Source organism: Eimeria maxima, genomic scaffold (assembly GCF_000499605.1).
Source record: "Eimeria maxima Weybridge genomic scaffold, Emw_scaff746, whole genome shotgun sequence".
In the NCBI taxonomy this organism is placed as follows: domain Eukaryota; phylum Apicomplexa; class Conoidasida; order Eucoccidiorida; family Eimeriidae; genus Eimeria; species Eimeria maxima.
The window spans coordinates 7,455-17,521 of record NW_013566734.1 but is presented as its reverse complement, the minus strand read 5'-3'; the positions used below and the strand labels follow the sequence as shown (position 1 = coordinate 17,521).

Here is a 10,067-nt window from a genome sequence, read left to right as displayed (position 1 = left end):
TATATATATATATATATATATATAAAGACAGAAGGGAAGGAACCGACTGTTGCCCCCGTGGGCATCAGTGAATCAGCGGCCCAGCAAGCCCCAAACCCCGAGGGCCGTGAGCTCTCCTAGAGCGGTTAGCCACAATCCCAAATTAACAAACAACATAATTAAGCCAAAGTACAGTTCCGGCGTTTAGGTGTTTTTAGACGACGGAAGGAACTGCCTGGTGCCTAACCCCCTAAGGACCGAGTCTTCGCAATCAAGCCAGCCCCAAGCCCAAAGGGCTGGGGGCACTTGTTGCCCAAGTGGCCACAATTCTGGGCTAAATGTTCTCTATTAAAAAATAAGTATTCCTTATATTGTGGTATTTCTTGAGAGATGGGCCGCGAGAGGATCAACGGACAGCCCATTGTAGTGCCTGCACTGTAGTGAACAGCTCACCCAGCTGACGGTACGTGAATTTCTAAGCGGCGTTGCACAAGTGAACACATCTGATCTAACTCCCGTCGCTACAAATATCCCTGTAGAAAGTGTAAAACACAATTGTTCGAATATTAAAGATTCAAAAACCCGGTTTATTTAGTGTCCGTTTCCCTAACAGAGATCAAGTCCTGCGCGCCTCAGGGAGCAAGCGTCGCGGGTTAACCAGCCCCAAGTCCTAGGGGCTGTAGGCAAGAGTTGCCCATTCGACCACAGTTGTGGTCTAAGAACTGCCTAGCTAGTACTAAATATTCTTCATATTGTGCTCTATGACGGATTCACTCGCCAGAGACTCAGTGGGGAGCCTATTGTAGTGCCCGTGCACTACGAACCACTACGTTGCAACAGGCGTGGAATGGAACTCTTCTCTATATAGAGGCTGGAAAGATACTGCAGGGGGAACAAAGCCACATGGAGAAACAAGATGGCCATGAGGCTCCCTCTACAGAGAGTCAGTTGGGGGGGACCTGGTCGAGCTGCGCAGGATCGGGGGAGGTTGAACTGCTCATGAAGGAACTCACGAGGCAAATGCAGAAAGAGCAGCAGCAGCTTGTAGCGGCAGCATCCTGCGCCGCTGCTGCTGAAGCCCTTCCTCTTGCCAAGGAGAAGCTGGGGAATATGACGGTGAGGCCATCGACGCTCATGGTCGTGAGGCATCCCGTTGCGGAGGTAGTACTAGTGCCAGCAACAGCGCCAGTGAAATCAGCTGCTTCACCTGCAGGTGATGCCGCAGACGCAGTAGCCATTCGCGCCCCTGGAGATGCGATCGGTGAGATCGTTGGGAACTGCATTGGCAGCAACAGTAGCATGAACAACACAAACGGCAGCACGAGCAGCAGCAACAGAGTAGAACTCCTTGACGTATCTGTAAAAGACAAGCATTTGGAAAATCGGCTGCTCTGCGCCTGCCCAGAGCTTAGAAGACTGCTGGGGCGGGGGTTGACCGTTTTGGAGTTCACAGACATGGCCAGACAAAGGCAACAGGAGCAACAACATCGAACACTGGAGCAACGAGAGCAACATGCGCAGGTGCAGTCGCCGTATGTGTTGGTGCGGCGAGGCCTCCCCAAGTTTTTTGATCTCGATTGGGAGTCGCTCGCTTGTTACTTTCTGCAGGCCCTCTCGCAACAGCAGCAACAGCAACAACAAGTAAAGCAGGGGAAACAGCAACAGCAACAGGAGCAACAGCAAGAGCAACAACAAAAGCAGGAGCGGCGCCTTGTGGAACACCCGAACCGCCAACTGCCAGAGGTGAAAACGGGAATGAAGGACCAACAACAGCAGCAGAAATGCCGAGTGATAAACCCGGTGCAGCCGGCCCGAAGACCTGTTGAGCAAAACCAGCAGGGACAAATGGGAAAGCAGCCGCAGAAGGAAAAGAAAGGGGCTGCCGTCTGCAATGCTTTTGCAGTTTGCAAGGGGAAGAGTGATGAGGTACTGCTGTGGGCGCATCAATTGTCGCGATCTCTCTTGCAGTGCTTCGCTTCTCCCAGTATGAGCAACGATGCAGCAAGTAGCAATAGCAGTAACGGGAGCAGCTGCAGCAGAAGCATCAGTGGAGGCATGGTGGAAGTGTGGGCCTTAGAGAAGTTAAATGGAGAGGCTGCTCATATATCCTTCTGCAGCCAACTTAAGGCGTGGGCATGCTGCAGCAAGAATGTGTGCCTCCTGCTTCCAGCTGGTGCTGCTGTTGCCAGCAGCTGCAAGTACACCATGCCAGGGATGAGTGCGTCTCGAGATGACGCGGCGCTGAGAGACTCATCTCATCAGCAACGGCTGGCAGCGGGAGTACTGCAGGGACCATCTCACCTGCAGGAGCAGCGGACCAGTAGGAAGCAGCAGCAGCAGGCGCAGCGGCAGGCTTTCAAGCTGCTTAGGCCGCTTGGCCTCGATCGCTTTGTGTCACACACCGTTCCCCCTAAAGGACAAAAACAACCTTACCGAGAACAGTATGCCTTGAGGGTCGCTGATGCCTGGCAGCGCCTGCTGAAGCACTTGACAGAAGAACAGGTACGTCATCTATTAGCACGCAACGCTGTAGTTCCTGACCAGCAGGTTAAGACAGTGGCAGTGTTCCCAGTGGCAGCGGCCCCACACCTGGCTGTTCACATACTTGGGCTCTCACATCGGTGACCTGCGTTGACTTTGAGGGGAGCTCAGGGATGAGCTGATTCACTGCCTAGGGTTTTCGTTTAGGGTCTACAGCTTGTGGCGTGTGCTCGGTGGAGGCTGCACACAGGTCGAGAAGCTGCAGTCATTGTTGCAGAGCAATACTCTGGTAGGCGAGCTGATCGGCACTGAGGAGAGACAGCACATCGTCCGTGCATCCACGCGGCAGCCGCACCTCCAGCAACAGGAGCAGAAGCAACATTTTGAGCAGGAGGAGCAGCGGCAGGAACACGAAGAGACACAAACGGGGAGATTGACGTTTTTTGCGCTGGTGCCCCACAAGTCGGATTCCGTTAACACGCCCTTTTGTGGACCTCCTTGCCGCAGCCCAGGCGTAGCGCTGCCGCTGCTTGAGTCCTTGGGCCTCGAGACAGCACGAGTAGCTGCACGCCTGCAGGCTTCGTCCCCCATTGAGCTGCTGCTGCAGCTGCGTCAACTCGAGCATGAGAAAGACTCGCCGTCTCCATTCGAGACTGAAGGGCTTGTTCTGTATTTCTGCAGATGCAAAAGCAGTGTTGGCAACGAAAGGGACAACAGCAGCAGTGGCGGTAGCAACAGCATCGCTAGCAGTAACACCATGAGCGGCGACAGCTGCTCTCAGGAAGAATCTGTTGTTGTGGCTCTCGCCAAGGCCAAAACCACATTCTACCAAATGCGCAGGAAGATAAGGGAGCGTATGAAACGCTTGATACAGAGTTGCTGTTTCTGGGAAGCAGCGGCAGCAGCTGCTTCAGCTGCGGCTTGTCCAGCAGAACAGCCATCCGACGCAAAGGGGAAGCAAATTTTCGCTGATTTTGTTCTGGAGGCACTTGATGTTCCCTCCAAAGCTGCGTCTGCGGCTGCCTACGCAAACGGGAGCGAGGCGGAGTTAACTGCCGACATATCAGCCGATGCAACATCACCTGAAGCAGAAGCATCTCGCCGTGTCCAGATGGCTCAGACTGTTGGAATGTACTGGTGCAGTGCCCTTGAAGGGGAACTGAGTCGCTTTTGTGATATGCTCAAATCTTTCGTGCCTCAGCGTACCCTGCGTCCTCTTCTCAAAGAAATTGTAAACCGGCAGTCCGTACGGAAGGAGGCGAAGGTGCTGCTACGGCAGCTGGTCCTGCACAAGCAAGAGTTGGACCGTCTCGTACAGACGGAGAATTCTTCTTTCAGAAAGGCGGTGGCATTTAGCTGCTCGCTGGCTGCATCGCTGCTGTTGGCACTGCGATGCCTCCCAGATCCGCAGCACGTATCTCTCCTCTGGCAAGAGCATCAGAGTCCACAGCCTCCGCTGCTACAGCAACAACAGCAGGGACGGGTGGGAGAGTGCAGCGGCAGGGGCGCGGAGCTACACAAAGACTTGCAAGACATAGGCTATCTTCGGGACCTAATCTGCGTGCCGGCTACGAGGAAGAAGAGAGACACTGGGGCTCCTCTTATTCAGTTCTTGATGGCTTATGTTGACATGAGGTTTCTGGACTTTATGGAGGACAGCAGAGAATTCGGTGAGGTCATGGATATGCCTCATATATGGAGAGCCCCTACGCAGAAGCTGCTGCTGACTCACATGCAACGAGTAAACAGCAGCAGCGGCAGGAGGGTTAGGCATCCATTCGTTATCGTCAGGATGGCAGACCTCAACGGGGCGGGTGCCGCCGTTTTGACTCCGAAGCACTGGCAGCACGTACAAAAGAACAAGCCGCGATTGAACCAGCAGCGAGCCACCGCGTACCTTGTGGTTCCTCCTTTGCTGTTGACTGCTTATCAGTTTTATGAACTACGGCAAGTGTGCCTTGATCATGGCTGCCGCTTGCTGTTGCGTCACAGGGCGTGCGCTGCTGGATGCTGTTGCTGCAGCCTTCACGACTCCAGAAGCAACTGTCCTGGTGGCGCCCGTGAAGCGGTAACTGTCTCCGCCGCCACCGCAGATTCTGCATCGCTAGTTGTGCTGTGGGGTCTCGATGAGCACGGTAGCTGTGTCTCTTCCGAGAGACTTCACCAGCTGCAGCAGCTGCAGACGCACGAGCAGCTACGAGAGCACAACCATAGTTGGCGAGGCATAGCCTTAGTCAACCAAAGTGGTGCCATTGAAGGGCTATATGATTTTGGCTTTGAGGGGGGACTAGGTAATGCGTCCTCACAAGGTGCAACACGCTACCTCGTGGCGGAAACTGCTGTGGGGAAAGCCATATTACAAGCAGGGGGCAGAGTCGCTGAAGGCATTCTTGCTTTGGCTTCGAAGTGTTGCAACAGGAACATGTTGGACACCAAATGCGGCGGCTCTCAGGCGCCTTTGCGGCCTGAAGCTGCTACTTCGGATCCCCGTCGAACCATTGTGAAGCTTCCTGCTTTGCTGGTGGCGAAAGGAACTGGTGTTCAGGAGAGGGGGATTTGGCAGCGGGCAGTTGAACAATTTGCTGCTGCAGTGAAGGCTGTGATGCACAACACAGGCTACGGTTCTGACCCACGAGCATACAACAAGACAGGAACTTTGGGACCCCCACCTGCAGCTGTCTTTTCCTCCGAGTCCCCGTATTCCGGGACAGGCTTCGTTAGAGACAGTTGTCAGGGGATGACCACTTCAGCTGACTCTGCAGGGCTACCTTCGCCTCCATCGCCCGCTGCCTCGGTAGTTGTGCTGCTGCCAGTAGGCCTCCCTGGCAGCGGGAAGACAACCGTGATGCTGGAAGCTCTGCGTCCTGCTCTGAGACACGAATTCATGTCCAGGAATACCGTCTCCGTCGGAGGAGTAACTGGTGAGATTAACATGATCTAGTCGAGAGTTCAGGGTTTAGAATTTGCTCTACTCATTGCCGATGGAGAGTTCACCACCTCCTGTGCTTGCGTTCTTTTCCGTCTCATTTCTTTGCAGGTCTCGTCATTTGGGAGGGGCGCCCTCCGAACTCTCTGAAGAAGATGAGGGCAGCGACGACGACAGCGTTTGCAACAACACCAGGTGCAGCGGTGACCACAGCAGCAACATCAGCCGTAGCAAGCTCTTCTGCAACGGGGATGTCGACCAGGGCATCCGCAACAGCAACACCAACAGTAACGGCAGGGGCACCAGTTGCACTGTCAGCGCCGTTTGAGTCTGTATTTGACTGTGTATGTTTCTTAAGCTCAGACGAATTTACGGGTGAAGTTTTGAGGTCCTTAGGACACAACACCCCTACCGGGTTGCTTCACCAGCTGTGTCTTGAAGAAGCACTGAGGGCAGGTCCAGCAGCTGCGGCAAGACTGAGCTCCCCTCGTGTACACAGGGACTCCGGTGGCCCTTTTGCTCTGTATCCGGATGACAAGACTATGAACGTTGCAATATCAGAGGGCAAAAAGCTTTTAGAAAATGCTCTCAATGACTTTTTCGTGCAGTTGACCGACACTCTTGTGAATCGATTCTTACAAGAGGAACAAAGGCGGCAGCCAGCGAAGGAAGGGTCTTCCCCAGCAGAGTGTTGGAGTCCCCTCCGTGTCTTGGTCGTTGTGGACAGAAACCATCCCCCTAACGCCATAACCAGCCGCTTTTCAGAGGTGGAGAAATTGCTGCGTGATCTCCAGTGGGCAGTCTTAACTCGCTGTGGGGTGCTGGTGAAAGTTGCAACTGCAGCTCTGCTGCTACTTCCTGATGCGGCCCAAGACAGATCTTCCGTGCTTTTCAGGCTTCCGAGTGGATGCTCCAATGCACACATTTCGTGGAACTTCCCTTGGTCCATCGAAGTGGTTCTCATCTGTATGTACAGGGTGCTGTGCCGCGGCGCTCATGCCACGCTCACTGGTGGAAGAGGAGGTCTTCATGCTCCCTTTGAGGGCCTCTCGGACGTCGCTTCTGACCCAGACATTGAACAGGACGTGAAGGCTCTGCATATCTGCTTCTCATTCCTTTCTTTGTTCAGAGGATTGCCCAACGTGCACGACTTCCTTCGCAGGAACTCCAACGTAACTCACGTGCTGCAGCTCCAGACAATGCTAACGACTCAGCAGCAGCAGAAAAAGGTGCTCCAACCGGTGCACCAGCAGCTGGAGAAACAGCAGCAGCTGCTACTCACAGCCCTTTCCTCCCTTAAGCCCTTCAGGGATCCGGCGAAGAACCAACGTGTTCTGTACACAGCTCTCGCGGAAAGTCTGAGGCAATTCCCACCAGAGGGTCCAGTTTCGGGAGAGCATCACGCGAACCAGCTTGCGACAATCGGCCATCGTGCAAATGAGCTGCTGCAGCATATTGACAGCGTGTTTCTTTCGATGGAAGAACCGCTGCTGCAACAGAGCCACCAGATGGTAGAGCATCAGCTGCAGCGACAGCAGCCACAACGACAGAATGAACCACAAGAACAGCGCCATCACGACAAAGTGGCACCCTGTGTCAGATTGCAGCAGCCTCAAGGCGACTCAGGCCAAGTGGCAACGGAAGAGAGCGGCAGGATGGAGTTTAAGGGGTTGGACCCTCCCACTGTAGACTTGAAACTAAGGCTTCCGAAATACTTCAGCGTTTTTCTAGGGGGCGAGAAGGAGGCGCTTACGTCGCTCACCCAGCAGTTACTAGTATCGGCTCAGAATGCAGGTGGCGCTGGGGTGCCTTCCGTCGTAGACATTTGCGAGAACCTCAAGCCCGTGGACAAATTTCACACGACGACGTTCTTCTTGGGGGGAGACACGCTGAGGGCAAGCCGCCGAGAGATTGAGGCTGCGAACGAATGGCTGGACGGACAGCTCGGCGCCACTTCACATGATGTCTCTTGTAGAGACGCCGCTAGCAAGGACCCTTGCTCGTATTCCTGCGTTTCACCTCGTATTCTCCGCCTTTACGAGCTATTGGCATCGCGGAGACAGCTCAATCATTACTTCAAATTTCGGGTGACTCACTTGCTCCTCACGGATATCGGGTTGGCCTGTGCGGCATTAACCCCTCTCTCCCCGGTCCTGCCGCTAGCAGAGCCTTCGCGACCGCGGACATCCGCCATCCAGGTCTCAATAGGTAGCAGCACTTTGCTAGGGGATTCTCTCTCGGGAGATCAAGTGGATGGTCCCGTTAGCTTAGAACTTGCTAAGACGGCGAGGGAGGTGGATGCCGGTGTCGGGCAGTGCGGACCTTCCTGTGCTGTATGTGGGCCTCACGAAGTACCCAGGCAGGCTTCAGGTTTGCAGCCCTTGTGCATGGCTGCATATCACTACGCGCACGTTACTCTAGGCCTTTCTGGAGGTGCAACGGCAGTGATGTCCAATGACACTATAGCAGCGGCAGACAAGGCCATATTACAGGGCATACGTGAGAAAAAACTTAGGGCGAACACGCCTAGACCCTTCCGGACGGGTAGCGCACGCAATGCAGTAGGCGTTCCTGAGGATCGAGGCAAGCCCCCTGTTGCCAAAGATGCGTACCACAATCTACAGTGTTGCCCAGTAGGAGGCAGCGATGACCCGCAAGAGCTCATGTTCTTCACAGGGGTGCCCATTGGGAACCGGTGTGCCAGGTTGTGGGTTTGGTCCGTACCGACTGAGGTGCAGGAAGAGGTTGAGGGACCCGTGCAGGCCTGTTAAGCGAGTTTGAGTTGCGGTTGTTGGCCTGTATGTACCGCAGAGCTTCGGGGGCAACAGGGAAGGTGCATGCCCTCTTCATGAGCCTAAAACTTTTTTGGTTTCTCCTTCAGAGTTTTTTTGCTTCGTAGTAGTTAATATATTTTCCCCTTACGTCCATGGTTACTTTGCTGCCTCCAAACGTCTTAGTAGGGTTTAACGTATGATGGCACCATAGAACAGACCGTATATAGCTTCCAGCTAGAGCTTTGCCACATGACGGTTGCTTAGTCCAGAAGAGGGTTCATCGCTAACCACTGTGTTATACCTGGCTACATGCAGCTTAAATTCGATACCGTGGGAGACAACGACAGATGCGGAAGAATTGCAAGTTCCAGTAGATCCAGAGCGCAGCAGCAGTGGAAGCAGCAACTTGCAGCTGTTGTAAACCCTGAGGCCGCTGGAGGTCGAAGTCACGTGGGCCAGTGCAGTTGTAGAGCCACACAGGTATGTTTGCAGTGGTGGAAACAGCTCGGCACGCACAACGCACAAAGACTGATTCTGTCTTCCGATCTGTAGTATGTGCGACTGCCCAGGGCTTGTGCAGCATAGAAATGCAAGCCAAACAGGTGCTATCTCTGAGTGGTTTACATAGCGTGATCCTCTAGATTCGACGGCAGTATTCATGCTTTACTGTATAGGAAGCTTCATAGAGTAGAGTGAAAGAATGAGACGAAAATGCTGCTTCTTTACGCAGACGGGTGCGGGGAGTTCGTCTTCAGCCGGCATATTGACTCTACATGACCCAGCATTGTACTGTCGCACCTCTGTCTGCGCAAAGAAGACTATTCGAAAGGATTCGTTGAGTGATGGAAGTGCATCTGCGCAACACTGTGGTTCATGCTCTACGGAGTCACGTACGCATACGTGCGCATAGTATGTCAAACAATATTTGTGTTGCTGTGAGTTTAAAGGAACATAGGGGATGTTCACATTAATGTAAACATCATCAGCAGGATCCTTTCGCAGTAATTTTTCCTTACGAAAACCAAAAGTATCACCTCGGACAGTGTAATACGAATGCACAAACTGTCCCCACTAATCATTACCTATCTCCTAAAAGCCAACAAAGTATAAACGATGCCTTGTCTTATTCTCCCGTGTTGCAGTCTTCATGGAGACACGCCTGCTTGAAACACTCTGTTGTTCTCAAAGTAAAGGTTCCAAAACACTTGTTGCAGATGCAACTGAGGGCCACCAGCAACCGGAAGAAAGCTCAGGGCAAACCACGAGCACACCCCTAGGCGTAGGGCAGGTTGACCGTGACAGCAGAACATCTGAGGGCGCTTGAAGTTTGATATGGCGCTTGGCGCCGACAAAGGCAGGGAGGGACCTTCGTTGGCAATATCTGTTCAGCATACGACAAGTTCCTGAAACCTTCGCCCAGCTTCGTGGGAGCAGGGATTAGTGAGATGCATTAATTGCACCAGTTGGAAAGGAAACCAACAGATTTGTTTAACAGGAATTGCTTTTGGTTGACGGGCCGGTAACTATACTCGGTCGGACTCTGGAAAAACAGTAATGGGCTGACTTCAACTTGTTAGAAAGGATACTGTGTGCAGTCCAGTTTCTTCGTAGTTTCTCCACCTGGGTGGGAATATGACACGCAACAGACTGCCTCAACATGTACACCAGTTTTGAGGGAGGGAACGAACAACGCTGAACCCGGCGTGAGACGCATCCACGACCAGAAACCCGCTCCTCAACTACTCAGGGTGCGATGTACTAGTGAAGCATGTTCTCGTCAATGACTATTATGAATGCAGCTTCGTGTGGATATTGTGGGTGCACCATCTTTGCTGTTTGAATTGTGCGAATGGAAGTCTGTGTTTCCTCTGATGGAGATATCGTTTAACCATGGCTAGGCAAAAGGA

General features: G+C 53.3%; 1 protein-coding gene across 1 annotated transcript; it reads left to right on the top strand.

The window, feature by feature from the left end:
* Positions 1-882: 882 nt before the first annotated feature.
* Positions 883-8,157, top strand: EMWEY_00042240 (hypothetical protein, conserved; the record flags this gene model as incomplete). Its single annotated transcript, XM_013482750.1, has 3 exons — positions 883-2,481; positions 2,711-5,381; positions 5,498-8,157. 3 exons carry the CDS (start codon positions 883-885, stop codon positions 8,155-8,157), a joined length of 6,930 nt encoding a protein of 2,309 aa, XP_013338204.1.
* Between the last annotated feature and the right edge of the window lie 1,910 nt (positions 8,158-10,067).